This window comes from Eleutherodactylus coqui, chromosome 1 (genome assembly GCF_035609145.1).
Source record: "Eleutherodactylus coqui strain aEleCoq1 chromosome 1, aEleCoq1.hap1, whole genome shotgun sequence".
Lineage (NCBI taxonomy): Eukaryota > Metazoa > Chordata > Amphibia > Anura > Eleutherodactylidae > Eleutherodactylus > Eleutherodactylus coqui.
The window spans coordinates 513,461,124-513,476,642 of record NC_089837.1 but is presented as its reverse complement, the minus strand read 5'-3'; the positions used below and the strand labels follow the sequence as shown (position 1 = coordinate 513,476,642).

Genomic DNA, 15,519 nt, shown 5'->3' with positions numbered 1-15,519 from the left:
ATGGGGAACCTATGTGCCACACACTATTCATTCTGTCAAGGTGTCTGCATGCCCCAGTCAGACCGCGGTTTTTTATAAATAGTCACAGCCAGGTACAACTCCGCAATGGGAATTCCGTGTGCACCCACAGCATGTGTGGCTCCCTGGAACACACCGGCTGTACATAAACGTATCCCATTGCAGTGCCCATCACAGCTGAGGTAACGTCCGATTAAATGCAGGTGGGCTTCGGCCCACACTGCATGCCCCAGTCAGACTGGGGTTCTTTAGAAATAGACACATGCAGTTACAACTCCCTTTGGACCGACAGCATGGCTGGGTGCCAGGAAGCCACCGGCGGTACATAAATATATCCCATTGCAGTGCCCAACACAGCTGAGGTAATGTCGTGCTTAATGCAGGTGGGCTTCGGCCCACACTGCATGCCCCAGTCAGACTGGGGTTCTTTAGAAGTGGACACATTCAGTTACAACTCCCTGTGGACCCACGGCATGGGTGGCTCCCTGGAACCCACCGGCGGTACATAAATATATCCCATTGCAGTGCCCAACACAGCTGATGTAACGTCAGCTGTAATGCAGGTGGGCTAAAAATTCATTTGATTACACTGTAGGCGAAGGCCCCCAAAAATAGGTGTACCAACAGTACTAATGTACCTGAGAAAAATTGCCCATGCCCAACCAAGAGGGCAGGTGAAATCCATTAATCGCTTTGGTTAATGTGGCTTAATTGGTAACTAGGCCTGGAGGCAGCCCAGTTAAAATAAAAAGTGGTTGAGGTGAAAGTTTCAACGCTTTAAAGAGCATTGAAACGTATAAAAATTGTTTACAAAAATTATATGACTGAGCCTTGTGGGCCTAAGAAAAATTGCCCATTCAGCGTCATTACGGGAGCTTTCAGGAGGAGGAGCAGGAGGAGGAATATTATACACAGATTGATGAAGCAAAAATGTCCCTGTTTTTGATGGTGATAGAGAACGATGCTTCCATCCGCGGGTGCAGCCTACGTATTGTTTAGGTATCGCTGCTGTCCGCTGGTGGAGAAGAGAAGTCTGGGGAAATCCAGGCTTTGTTCATCTTGATGAGTGTAAGCCTGTCGGCACTGTCAGTTGACAGGCGAGTACGCTTATCCGTGATGATTCCCCCAGCCGCACTAAACACCCTCTCTGACAAGACGCTAGCCGCAGGACAAGCAAGCACCTCCAGGGCATACAGCGCGAGTTCAGGCCACGTGTCCAGCTTCGACACCCAGTAGTTGTAGGGGGCAGAGGCGTCACGGAGGACGGTCGTGCGATCGGCTACGTACTCCCTCACCATCCTTATACAGTGCTCCCGCCGACTCAGCCTTGACTGGGGAGTGGTGATACAGTCGTGCTGGGGAGCCATAAAGCTGTCCAGGGCCTTAGAGAGTGCTCCCCTACCTGTGCTGTACATGCTGCCTGATCTCCGCACCTCCCCTGCTACCTGGCACTCGGAAGTGCGCCTTCGACCACTAGCGCTGTCGGATGGGAATTTTACCATCAGTTTGTCCACCAGGGTCCTGTGGTATAGCATCACTCTCGAACCTCTTTGCTCTTCGGGTATGAGAGTGGAAAGGTTCTCCTTATACCGTGGGTCAAGCAGTGTGTACACCCAGTAATCCGTAGTGGTCAGAATGCGTGTAACGCGAGGGTCACGAGAAAGGCATCCTAACATGAAGTCAGCCATGTGTGCCAGGGTACCTGTACGCAACACATGGCTGTCCCCACTAGGAAGATCACTTTCAAGATCCTCCTCCTCCTCCTCCTCCTCCCCCTCCTCCTCAGGCCATACACGCTGAAAGGATGACAGGCAAGCAGCATGTGTACCCTGAGCAGTGGGCCAAGCTGTCTCTTCCCCCTCCTCCTCATCCTCCTCATGCTCCTCCTCCTCCTCAACGCACTGATATAGACAGGAGGGTGCTCTGACTATCCAGCGACATACTGTCTTCCCCCGGCTCTGTTTCCGAGCGCAAAGCGTCTGCCTTTATGCATTGCAGGGAACTTCTCAAGAGGCATAGCAGAGGAATGGTGACGCCATTCATACACCATCTGGGTAGACTCCTCAAAGTTTCCAAGGACCTGGCAGATGTCTGCCAACCAGGCCCACTCTTCTGAAAAGAATTGAGGAGGCTGACTCCCACTGCGCCGCCCATGTTGGAGTTGGTATTCCACTATAGCTCTACGCTGCTCATAGAGCCTGGACAACATGTGGAGCGTAGAGTTCCACCGTGTGGGCACGTCGCACAGCAGTCGGTGCACTGGCAGATTAAACTGATGTTGGAGGGTCCAACGGGTGGCAGCATCCGTCTTGGACTTGCGGAAATGTGCGCTGAGACGGCGCACCTTTCCGAGCAGGTCTGACAAGCGTGGGTAGCTTTTCAGAAAGTGCTGAACCACCAAATTAAAGACGTGGGCCAGGCATGGCACGTGCGTGAGGCTGCCGAGCTGCAAAGCCGCCACCAGGTTACGGCCGTTGTCACACACGACCATGGCCGGTTGGAGGCTCAGCAGCGAAAGTCAGCGGTCGGTCTGCTCTGTCAGACCCTGCAGCAGTTCGTGGGCCGTGTGCCTCTTCTCGCCTAAACTGAGTAGTTTCAGCATGGCCTGCTGATGCTTGCCCACCACAGTGCTGCCACACCGCGCGACACCGACTGCTGGCGACGTGCTGCTGCTGACACATCTTGATTGCGAGACAGAGGTTGCGTAGGAGGAGGAGGAGGAGGAGGAGGGTGGTTTAGTGGAGGAAGCATACACCGCCGCAGATACCAGCACCGAGCTGGGGCCCGCAATTCTGGGGGTGGGTAGGACGTGAGCGGTCCCAGGCTCTGACTCGGTCCCAGCCTCCACTAAATTCACCCAATGTGCCGTCAGGGAGATATAGTGGACCTGCCCGCCTGTGCTTGTCCACGTGTCCGTTGTTAATTGGACCTTGCCAGTAACCGCGGTTGTGAGGGCGCGCAAAATGTTGCGGGAGACGTGGTCGTGCAGGGCTGGGATCGCACATCGGGAAAAATAGTGGCGACTGGGAACCGAGTAGCGCGGGGCCGCTGCCGCCGTCATGTTTTTGAAAGCCTCCGTTTACGCAAGCCTATACGGCAGCATCTCCAGGCTGATAAATTTGGCTATGTCATGTTTAATGCTTGAGCGTGCGGGTGCGTGGTGGCGTACTTGCGCTTGCGCTCAAACACTTGCGCTAGCGACGGCTGGACGTTACGCTGAGAGACATTGGTGGATGGGGCCGAGGACAGCGGAGGTGAGGGTGTGGGTGCAGGCCAGGAGACGGTAGTGCCTGTGTCCTGAAAGGGGGGTTGGATCTCAGTGGCAGGTTGCGGCACAGGGGGAGAGGCAGTGGTGCAAACCGGAGGCGGTGAACGGCCTTCGTCCCACCTTGTGGGGTGCTTGGCCATCATATGCCTGCGCATGCTGGTGGTGGGGGCTCCCCGGCTGATCTTGGCGCGACAAAGGTTGCACACCACTGTTCGTCGGTCGTCTGCACTCTCAGTGAAAAACTGCCAGACCTTTGAGCACCTCGGTCTCTGCAGGGTGGCATGGCGTGAGGGGGCGCTTTGGGAAACAGTTGGTGGATTATTCGGTCGGGCCCTGCCTCTACCCCTGGCGACCGCACTGCTCTTCCAACCTGCCCTGCTGCTGCACTTGCCTCCCCCTCTGAAGACCTGTCCTCAGTAGGCTTAGCAAACCAGGTTGGGTCAGTCACCTCATCGTCCTGCTGCTCTTCCTCCGAATCCTCTGTGCGCTCCTCCCTCGGACTTACTGCAATTACTACTACCTGAGTGATAGATAACTGTGTCTCATCGTCATCGTCCTCCTCACCCACTGAAAGCTCTTGAGACAGTTGCCGGAAGTCCCCAGCCTCATCCCCCGGACCCCGGGAACTTTCCAAAGGTTGGGCATCGGTCACGACAAACTCCTCTGGTGGGAGAGGAACCATTGCTGCCCATTCTGGGCTGGGGCCCGAGAACAGTTCCTGGGAGTCTGCCTGTTCCTCAGAATGTGTCATTGTAATGGAATGAGGAGGCTGGGAGGAAGGAGGAGCAGCAGCCAGAGAATTCAGAGTTGTAGCAGTGGACGGCGTAGAACTCTGGGTGGTCGATAGATTGCTGGATGCACTTTCTGCCATCCACGACAGGACCTGCTCACACTGCTCATTTTCTAATAAAGGTCTACCACGTGGACCCATTAATTGTGAGATTAATCTGGGAACTCCAGAAACGTGCCTCTCTCCTAATCCCGCAGCAGTCGGCTGCGATACACCTGGATCAGGAGCTCGGCCTGTGCCCACACCCTGACTTGGGCCTCCGCGTCCTCGCCCGCGTCCACGTCCTCTAGGCCTACCCCTACCCCTCAGCATGGTGTATTACGAGTAGAGCAGAAACAGAACGCTGTAATCAAATGTGCCGCTTATTGGCCTGTGGTTGGTGGCTGACTTCGCTTACGGAACGCACAGCAGAGCCAGGAACGAATTTTGCGCACGCCTGTAGTGAGACGTAGGTGCGTAGGACTGAGATAGTGGAATTCACAGTGCAGAAGCAGTCAAGTTGGCAAACGCCACTAGTAGGCCTTAAGTATTTTGCTTCTATTTTTTGAACGGCAGAGCTGAGACAGTAGACAGATACTGTAGGCAGTGTATATATGTATACTGTTTCAATGTGGACAGGATGACGGCGGTGATGTAACAGGCACCGCAGAGCCAGGAAACACTTTTGCGCACGCCTGTAGTGAGACGTAGGTGCGTAGGAATGAGATAGTGGAATTCACAGCGCAGAAGCAGTCAAGTGGCCAAACGCCAGTAGTAGGGCTTAAGTATTTTGCTTCAATTTTTTGAACGGCAGAGCTGAGACAGTAGACAGATACTGTAGGCAGCGTATATATGTATACTGTTTCAATGTGGACAGGATGACGGCGGTGATGTAACGGGCCCCGCAGAGCCAGGAAACACTTTTGTGCAAGCCTGCTGTAACGCTTAGCTGCGTACCCCAGCAGACATGCAGTACACTGAGGACGGTCACAGGCAGCCCAAATATAGTTTTTTTCCCAAATTTGTTTGAAAAGGCCCACTGCCTATATAGACAGTATCTCTTTCACCTTTCCCACTGTCCCTGCCTCCCCAGTACTGGCCCTATACTATGTACAATGACTGCAGACTGAGGACGCAACGGTCTGCACGGCCGAAATATACCAAAAAAAAATGTGCAACACTGCTAAAAGCAGCCTCAACAGTACTGCACACGGTCAGATGTGGCCCTAAGAAGGACCATTGGAGTTCTTCAAGCCTAAAATAACTCCTAACATTCTCCCTATAGCAGCTCCAGCATCAGCAGCTTTTTCCCTGATCTATGTCAGAATGCATCTGTGGCGAGCCGTGGGCGGGGCAGATTTAAATACTCAGGTGACACCTGATCTCTCCAGCCACTCACTGCAGGGGGGTGGTATAGGGCTTGAACGTCGCAGGGGGAAGTTGTAATGCCTTCCCTGTCTTTCTATTGGCCAGAAAAGCGCGCTAATGTCTCAGAGATGAAAGTGAAAGTAACTCAAATATCGCGTGGTGCTCGCTTCGAATAACGAGCATCTTGAACACGCTAATACTCGAACGAGTATCAAGCTCGACGTGTACGTTCGCTCATCTCTAATGACTACTGATTTATCCTCTACAAGACTGACCTATAGCAGTCTTGCAGAGATTGAATTATACTCACTGTATGTTATGGCGACTCTCTAGTTCCCGAGTTACAACCTTAGTAATAATATCACCCATCAAGGCTATTCTGATGAGCAGGCAGACTCCGCTGTCCTCGGCCCCATCCAGCAATGTCTCTCAGCGCAGCGCCCAGCTATCGCTAGCGCAAGCATTGGAGCACAAGTGCAAATACGCCGCCACGCAAGCGCACGCTCAAGCATTAAACGTGCACATTGTCAAATTGATCAGCCTGGAGATGCTGCCATGCAGGCTTGTGGAAACGGAGGCTTTCCAAAAACATGAAGGCGGCGGTCCCACGCTACTCGGTCCCCAGTCACCACTATTTTTCAAGGTGTGCCATCCCAGCCCTGCACGACCACATCTCCCGCAACATTGTACGCGCCCTCACCAACGCGGTTACTGGGAAGGTCCACCTAACAACGGACACGTGGACAAGCACAGACGGGCAGGGCCACTATATCACCCTGACGGCACATTGGGTGAATTTAGTGGAGGCTGGGACCGAGTCAGAGCCTGGGACCACACACGTCCTACCCACACCCAGAATTGCGGGTCCTTCCTTGGTTCTGGGATCTGCGGCGGTCTATGCCACCTCCTCTAAACCCTCTCCCTCCTCCTCCTCCAACAATGAAAACATTCTTGGCAAATGGTTAAGCTTTGGTCGCTCTTGCGGCGGTCCAAGAATTTCAACCTAAAACGGCACAATAGGAATGTCCCCATCCCCCCGTCCCCGTCCCCGTCCCTCTTAATCCTGGCCACAGTTCCGAAAACCAACTAAATGCAACCGGGGTCGTATTCAATTATCCCTAGCTGAAGCATTCAGCTGACCGATAGCAATAGCAGCTTCCATCTTGTTGGTGCAGATAATAATTACATATTGATTTGTACAGCTGAGGTAGGAATAGAGCCGACTATAGAACACAGCATCCCTGCAGGGCTGGGCACAGAGTAGCAGCAGGCACATATATTTGGTGGAAGCAGGCCAGCTGAGATCCACATACTGCCGGACTGATTTTGGGCTGATTGATGAGGCCTTTACTTGTGATCATCTTTGGTAATTCCTGACAAAGATGAGTGGTATAGCCAGAAACTTGTATTGCTAACACTTTGAAATGGTCAACAGAAAACATGTGAATGAAGCCTTTCCATATTTCTGATTGAGATGAGGAGAAGTTCAGACTTTTAGTTCCTAGAATATCCTTTTCATTGCTATCAAATGACCCTCTTGTCTCAGAAAATACTAGCTTTTCCATATAGCTGTTGTTGCTTCACTTTTGTTCTGTGGCTTCACTGTTGTCCATTGGCTCTTATTTGCATCTGAAGGTTTGATTTTGCCCATGGAGGCAAAATTGACGGTGGAGGCGCGGAACCCAGCCTGACCCTGGGCCCGGTAACGTGCTTCCCACACAGACTATAGCAGGTCCTGGTCATGCTGTCTTGGCATTGTAATGCCACCTCCTCCTACCACTTGGGGGCAGGGGATCAGCAATGTGCATCATGTATTTTCTCTCGTGTTACCACAGTTATCGGAAAAATTTGTTTGGGCCAAAGGAGAGGAGCGTAACTGCATTAAGGTTACAGGGGTCCGCCTATACTTTAGCTGCAAAAATGTTACAGGGGTCTGCCAATACTGCTGCTACATAAATGTTTGTGGGGTCTGCGTATACTTCTGCAACTAAAATGTTACAGGGATCTGTCTATATTATTACTACTGAAATGTACCAAATACTGGGCTCTGCCCATACTGCTGCTACGGAAATGTTACTGGGATCTGTCTATACTGTAACTACAGAAATGTTACTGGGGTCTCCCTGGACTTCTGCAACATAATAGTTAGTGAGGTCAGCTTCTACCTTTGCTATAGGAATATTACAGGGATCTGTGCATAGTGTGGGTGCACTAAGTTTTCCCAGCTCAGCTATCCGGGGCACTGCATTGGGATTTATTAATGTACTGTCAGTGGCTTACTGGGAGCCACCCATGCTGTGGGTGCACACAGACTTCCCAGAGCGGAGTTGTACCTGCCTGTGACTATTAATAAAGAAAACCCAATCTGACTCGGGCATGCAGTGTGGGCCGAAGCCCACCTGTATTTGATCTGACGTTAGCTCAGCTATCCTGGGCACTGCAATGGGATTTATTTATGTACCGTTGGTGGCTTCCTGGGACCACCCATGCTGTGGGTGCACACAGACTTCCCAGAGCGGAGTTGTACCTGCCTGTGACTATTAATAAAGAAAACCCAGTCTGACTCGGGCATGCAGTGTGGGCCGAAGCCAATTTGTATTTTATCTGACGTTAGCTCAGCTATCCGGGGCACTGCAATGGATTTATTTATGTACTGTCGGTGGCTTTCAAGGGAGCCATCCATGCTGTGGGTGCACACAGACTACCCATAGCCGAGTTGTACCTGCCTGTGACTATTAAAAAAGGCCAGCCTGACTAGGGCATGCAGTGTGGGCCAAAGCCCACCTGTACTTTATCTCACGTTACCTCAGCTATACGGGGGACTGCAATGGGATTTATTTATGTACCATTCGTGGCTTCCTGGGACCCACCCATGCTGTGGGTCAACACAGACTTCCCAGAGCAGAGTTGTACCTGCCTATGACTATGAAAAAAGGCCAGCCTGACTAGGGCATGCAGTGTGGGCCGAAGCCAACCTGTACTTTATCTGACATTAGCTCAGCTGTCCGGGGCACTGCATTGGGACAAACAAGAGGAGCGATACAGCGCTAATGGTACATTCACAGCTCTGCTAGCATTGGAGTCCACTCTAGGCCCGCAATTGCTTAGGGTTTGTGCAGGCGTCTATGTCCTGGGTGCAGTGAAAGTTCACTTCATGCCTACGATTGCTGAAGCTGTGGGCCATATCCTATGTCGTCGGTGCGGTGAAAGTCTGCCATGTTTGGCCGTTCTGATTTATTTATTGTTCATGTCTTGGGTTGCCTAGGACCCACCTATGCTGTTGGTGCACACTTAGTTCCCATCACGGTGTTTGACCTGTCTGGCACAAAGACACTGACTGACTTGGGTAGGGGGTAGAGGGCAGATGGCTTTCCCCTTGCGGTGTCGATTGAGCTATGCGACATCTAGACAGAATGAATACTGTATGGGCACATGGACTCCCCATAGCTACGTAACTCATGCCCACGTTTGCAGCTCCAGACAGAGGTGGCACAGGATTGGAATGAAGATCGAACATCAATTTCTCATCGATTCTCTACAGCATTGTGGGATATCGCCCCGCCCCTTTTACAGAGGGTCGCTACCTGGCCCTGCCAACCGTCTGCAGTGTGTGCCTCTGGTTCCTCCTCATGGCGGATGCACTTAGAAATAGACATGAAGGTGGTGTGGCTATGAAGTGAGCATGTGGCATGAGGGCAGCTGAAGGCTGCGCAGGGACACTTTTGTGAGCGTTGTGGACGCAGGGTCGTGCGAGGGAGGGGGGGTTGGGCAGCATGAAACCCAGATGAAGAGGCAGCGGCTCGTCCTGCAGGCAGTGCTTGTGTTTGTTTGGAGGTAGTGTGGTGCTTAGCTATGGTGTGTCTTGCTAATGAGGGTTTGTCCGAAGTAAAAATTGTTGGGTCATATACAAAAATGCTCGAGTCGCCCATTGACTTGAATGGGGTTCATTACTCGAAACGAGCCCTCGAGCATCGCGGGAAGCTCGTCTCAAGAAACGAGCACCCGAGCATTTTGTTGCTCGCTCGTCTCTAGTTAAGATTTATTCTGTTATTTATTTAGACACACAATGTGATCTTTGGTGTTCAATACGACAAAGAATTATTCCACATGCATCTAAAACTGCAAAGCCATCTATTAGGCGATGCTGAAGGATCAGTCTAATAATCACACAATGGTAGGCTTTCCCAAGTCTCTGGCTGCCATGGTTACCCATTGGCATCCTGTAATTGCATTTGGGGGAGGGTTACCATGGCAGCTCTCTCTGCCTCTCTATCTAATCACCTAGATACCATGGTCGTTGTAGACCGTGGCATGTAAGGAGTTAAATAATAGGGATCAAAGCACAGAAACGTCACTGCTGACACACCAGCTCTGCTCTGCGCATGAGTGGCTGCGCGCCTGCCGGCACATCACAGAGCGGAGAGAGAAGACCCTGACAGGTAAGCGGGAGGTCAATGCCGGGGCATGGCTCGCATTCCCCTGAGTGAATCTCGCTGTCAGAATCTTACCCAGCCGTGGGCATCAGGCCTTCCTTTCACGTCTTCCTGCGTGGGCTCTGTTGCTACTTCCAATCAAGCCCTGCTTCTCAACTGTCACCCCACCATCAGATAGGCAATCATATTGTTCAACTCACCAGACAGACTGGCCAATTAGAGCTCAGACTGCCAGCAGCCAATGAGAAATAGCTGCTTGCCAGGCAGATTACATTTAACTCTGTTTCAGGGCAGATTAACCCGTACTTAAGTCTTGCATGCACTGCGTGAATTTCAAATCTACATAAATTTAGTGATAGCGCTTTTGTAGGATCCTTCTGGAACCTGCTAGCCCCACCCCCTCACTTGGCTAGAGAGAGATTACTATATCCTATCTAGCCCCTCCCCTCTCAAGCCCCACCCCTCTAGGGAAACCCACTAGCCCCGCCCCTTATCTCTTCAAATATGGGGAGATATGTCACAGATCCACCTGTAGCTCCACCCCCTCTCTCTTCTGTCTTGGGAGGAATTACTAGTCTGCTTTGTGATCTTCTATTGATTTCAGTGGGGCCAGCACTGCTTCTGCCGGCCCCATTAAAAACAATGGGCGATATCCCATTGATTTCCCAAGTTTTATATTTTATAGGTAATACAAAGTAGTTACTTAAAGAGACAGAGGGCTATTAGGCCTCATTTACATAGTATAATTATAGTTGCACAATTGGGCACAGATTCCACACCCAAATCTGCAGCTAAATCAGCATTACTTTAGGATTGTATTGAATGCTCTGCCAATCCGAGCTGCAGGTCGTCTAGTGGGAATTCTCACTCATGCAGTTTCACATTGGAAGGATTACACAGATCTGTCAGTTTAAAGCCTGTTTGAACCAGAAATTAGGGCTCATTCACACGACCGTATTTGAATCGCGTATTACGCAGCATAATATGCGGTGCATCGTAGCAATTCAAATACGTCGTATGTCCCACCCACACTGGTGTTTTTCATTGAGTATAAAAGACGCAGCATGTTCTATTTTAGGGCAGATTCAGATGATTGCGGTTTTGTCCCCTTTTACTGCCGTGATAATCACAGCCATATAACGGGACAAAACCAAACCACGGATCTCTATGGGATTTCAGTGGTTTCATTTACATCACCTCTTTTCCCGGCCGTTATTTGTTTTTTTGGGAAAAGATAGACCTGCCCTATCTTACTGGCATGTAGTGAATACCATATACACAGCGATACCCCGGCTCACACATTTTATGCATGCGTCCGTTAAAATGATGCCGTAAAATGAGTGCATGGGAGAAAAACCGGTACAAGAGCGGCTTACAGGTACTCACCGGGCCGTAACATCTCACACCTGGCGAGGATTTTAGGACACATTTCCCAGAGCCGTTAGGGGAATCCCTGTGACAACACCGGCTCTCACAGTCATCACTATTTATACATGGATCTCCATCCTTCTAGATGTAAAACACAAAAAATAAATGTTTAGTGAATTTGTTTATAAGGTTTCACATTTATGTCACAGCAGGATGTAAAGGCAATTCATACTTGTCCCCTGGAATGTCATTAAAGGGGTTGTCCCGCGGCAGCAAGTGGGTCTATACACTTCTGCATGGCCATAATAATGCACTTTGTAATGTACATTGTGCATTAATTATGAGCCATACAGAAGTTATAAAAAGTTTTATACTTACCTGCTCCTTTGCTGGCGTCCTCGTCTCCATGGTGCCGACTAATTTTCGCCCTCCGATGGCCAAATTAGCCGCGCTTGCGCAGTCCGGGTCTTCTTCTTTTCTGAATGGGGCTCCGTGTAGCTCCGCCCCATCACGTGCCGATTCCAGCCAATCAGGAGGCTGGAATCGGCAATGGACCGCACAGAAGCCCTGCGGTCCATGAAGACAGAGGATCCCGGCGTCCATCTTCAGCAGGTGAGTATGAAGACGCCGGACCGCCGGGATTCAGGTAAGCGCTGTGCGGGTGGTTTTTTTAACCCCTGCATCGGGGTTGTCTCGCGCCGAACGGGGGGGGGGGTTAAAAAAAAAAAAAACCCGTTTCGGCGCGGGACAACCCCTTTAAGACTCCCAGAAAAGGAGCGACCTCCCGGATTCCATGAAGAATCTACTGCATGTCACTGAAGTCTCTGCGAAGGGAGCTTTTATAAAATATATTTCCCTGGATGTATGCAGCACCCTGGACTTCCTACTGATCTTGTTGCAACATGTCTGCCCTCCCTAGGAGATCAGCAGTGCCCCTTGCAGGTGGACCCCATGAAAAAAACACGATGAGTGAGGCAGAGCTCGACAGCGGAGTAGCTGGTGCTCATCCCAAAGGTGCAGTAGAAGTGTGCCTTTTTCATGCCATGCTTTGACATATATAAGTCAATAATTGAAGGGAGTAAATTACTTTTATCAGAAGGCTGTGTGCCCGCGCTCCCTAGCGAGCAGCCCTAGCTGCAGTAAAAAAAAAAAAAAAAATACATCACCTAACAGGTGCTGTCCGGCTCGCCTCTGCAGCACACCTCCTCTGAGTGCTTCCTGGTCAGGGGTTCAAAATTACAGCATTGAATGGCTTTGATTGGTTCATCGAGCACTGGCTCTGATTTGCTGCACTCGAGAACCAATCAGAGCCCTGCAGTTCCTGAAGGCAGCGATTTTGAACCCCTGACCAGGAAGTGCTGGGGGAAAACCATAAGCAAGTCTGCTGGAACTTCAGAGGAGACGTGTGGCAAAGCCGAGTAGCGCCTCTTAGGTGATGTATTGTGTTTTTTTACTGCAGCTGGGGCTTATGTTAGGGGACACATTAGGATTTCCTGTTGTAAAAGTTGCATCAGACCGCACGATAACCATGTTTCCGTACGATGCAACACATAGGAAGGCTCCATAGGGAAACATGGGCTACAAAATATGGCAAATTGCAATAATATTCAGCAACCCGTAATTTTTTTTTCTTGCAATGTAGCAGCCAACAAAACATCGCTAATGTGAAGGAACCCATAGAACCCATGGGCTTCACATGCGGTACGATAGCGCTGCAAATCGCATGTAAGAAAAGCATGCAATTTTGTCGCCCATGTGAAACCAGCCTTATAGTCATTTATCGGTTCATTTAATACCAAGAGTTTTCTACACACTTTTCAAAACTATCTTGTGAGGTGTTAAAAGTTTCTAGATGACATAAAAATATGGCGCATGACATACACATCCGTTGGGGGCACTTTTCAGTGTGTGCATCTAATTTTTCCCTAATTGTCCCATTGCCTCCAGTAGTTCCTGACTTATATCTGTCCCTCACCTCTCCTCAGGACCGCTGCTGCACTTACACTCCCCTCAATGTACCATTCCCCTCTACAGTAAGGCCCCCTGCACATGGGCGGAAATTCTGCTGCGGGATTTCCCGCAGAATATGTGCTCCTGCCCGCCTGCATAGGATTGCATTACAATACGCAATTCAATGCATATGGCCGCAATTTGTCCCCGTGAAAATGCACAAGGAAAACAAATCGCTGCATGCTCTATTTCTGTGCGGCTCCTGTAGAGGTCCGCACAGAAACGTCACTCGTGGGTCGCCAGCTCCACCATTCTGTGCATGCGCCGGCTGACCGGCAGCTGGCACATCACAGAGCCGGAGCAGTGGGAGAGGTGAGCGCCGCACTGGTCCCTGCAGGGGCTCGGGTCGGGTCCCAGCCGTCTGCAGGTGGCATAAATCTATGTCCACATGGGATGGATTTGCTGGGGAACATCCGCAGCGGACATTCCACAGCAGAAAACCCATACTAAAAACGGCACCATTTGGTAAGGAATTGATGCAGATTTTAACGTGGATTTTGGTGTGGAATTCATTATTAGAGGTGGATTCTGTAGCCTATCCAGTGCTTTCATTGTCATTCCGTGGATTTAAATTCTGCACTGCATGGCAATCTCCACACGGGTTTTGTGCAATTTTTTTTTCACAACATGCGGACGAGATTTTGAAAATCTCACCTACTTTGCTGCTACTGTAGATGTTGCTTATTTCCGGTGTGGAGCACGTACATGGCGAATCTGTGGCAAATCCACCCCATGTGGATTGCTTCCTGTGAGCTTCGGGGAAGCGCCCATTAGGCATGATACCACCAGCATAATTGGCCACATGGCCACGGAGTCCAAGAGACTATAAAAAGATATATAATAAATGCAATATACAGAGCCTCCACCATTATTTTCCTCTCTGCTGCCATCTACCACTCATCCATCAAAACATGTTTCCTAGTTGCAGCATATTACTAAATGAAATGCAACAGAGCTACAAATATAGGAATCTGCCCCATTTAGGGTGATGAAATCATGCAAGATTTGTGCGTTGCGAGACATACAAATCTTGCACAAACATGAACCCCATTCTTTTGAATGTGTTCATTCACATCTGTAATGCTTACCTGCGTTGCGGTGCTATGCAAAAAGCAAATTGCAGCATGTTTTTTCTCTAGCGATATCGCACATTGCTTTCAATAGGGTCGGCAGCTAAAGCGCCGGCCCCATTAAAATCAATGGGAGAAGATCGTAAAACAGCCTTGTATTCCTGCGGGGCTGAATGAATCCTAGAGGGAACAGAGAGGGGGCGGAGCTACAGGTTATCTTTCAGAGATCTCCCCATATTTGGAGAGATAGGGGGTGGGGCTAGAGGGCTTCCATAGGGCTTTCCTGAGAGCAGGGGTGAGATGGGGCTGGGCTAGATGGGGTTCTTATAGTGATTCCTCTCTAGCCAAGAGAAGGTGTGGGGCTAAAGGGATCTATCCCCACCCCCTCTCTAGCCTCACCCCACTATCGGGGAAGCCCTCTAGCCCTAGCCCCCTTCATCTCCAAATATGAAATCTCTAGGAGATCCCCTGCAACTCCGCCTCACTCTCTTTCCTTGGTATGCGGGATTCTTTCAGGCCCACAGGGATGCAAGGCTGTTTCCATGTGAAAACACCTTGCATCCACGGGTTTTGGAAGTTTTGTGAGAGTGATATCGGGGGCGTGAATCACAGCCCAATATCGCTCTTGCCAGCGTGCAAGAGCCCTTAGAAATCCTTCTCCAGCCTCTGTCAGGGTGTATATATAATATTTTTGCTCGGCTTTTTGTAATAAATGTTCCCTATTGTTAACACAGAGAGAATCTAAATATGGAAGCCTGAACTATCTATATAATTGCAAATATACAATGTGTAAAATACAAAATCTGATATAAAGAATTTACTTTACCTTCAATTCAGACTGTGCGACCTCAAAGCAGAGCGATAGGCACACAAACAGCAGGATGGTCATAATCCGATGTTGTGCCATATCTGCAGCGATGAAAGCTATGGCCACGACTTGAACGTTTACAGCAAGCCTGCAGGAAGAGACAGGGAGACTGAAGAATGTTGTGTATAGATGGGATGTATATAGTTCCATAAGTGACACGTCAGAAAGTCTTATGATCAGGAAGAATGTAAACCGCCCGGAGCTTACTGTCCCATGCTGCATCCAACCTGCTCTTCCAGTTAGTAAAGTTTAAATATTCTTGGCTATCTCTATGATGGGAAAACAGAAATATGTGATGCTTCATGACCACCTGAACTCATATCACATGTAATGACAGTATACCAGAA

At 50.1% G+C, this 15,519-nt stretch overlaps 1 protein-coding gene across 3 annotated transcripts in view; it reads right to left on the bottom strand.

The window, feature by feature from the left end:
• The window catches only part of LOC136588448 (leucine-rich colipase-like protein 1), an 83,996-nt gene extending 68,678 nt beyond the window's left edge, over positions 1 to 15,318 (bottom strand). The window contains exons 1-3 of one of the 3 annotated variants that reach the window (XM_066587663.1): positions 15,131 to 15,318; positions 13,893 to 14,057; positions 11,243 to 11,365 (exon numbers count right to left, since the gene is read on the bottom strand). In XM_066587663.1, coding sequence (XP_066443760.1) covers positions 11,243 to 11,365; positions 13,893 to 14,057; positions 15,131 to 15,211 — 369 coding nt within the window. In that variant the 5' untranslated portion in view covers positions 15,212 to 15,318. The remainder of the gene's footprint in view (positions 1 to 11,242; positions 11,366 to 13,892; positions 14,058 to 15,130) is intronic. The other 2 variants (XM_066587680.1, XM_066587672.1) reach the window with 2 other exon arrangements.
• Positions 15,319 to 15,519: the final 201 nt, after the last annotated feature.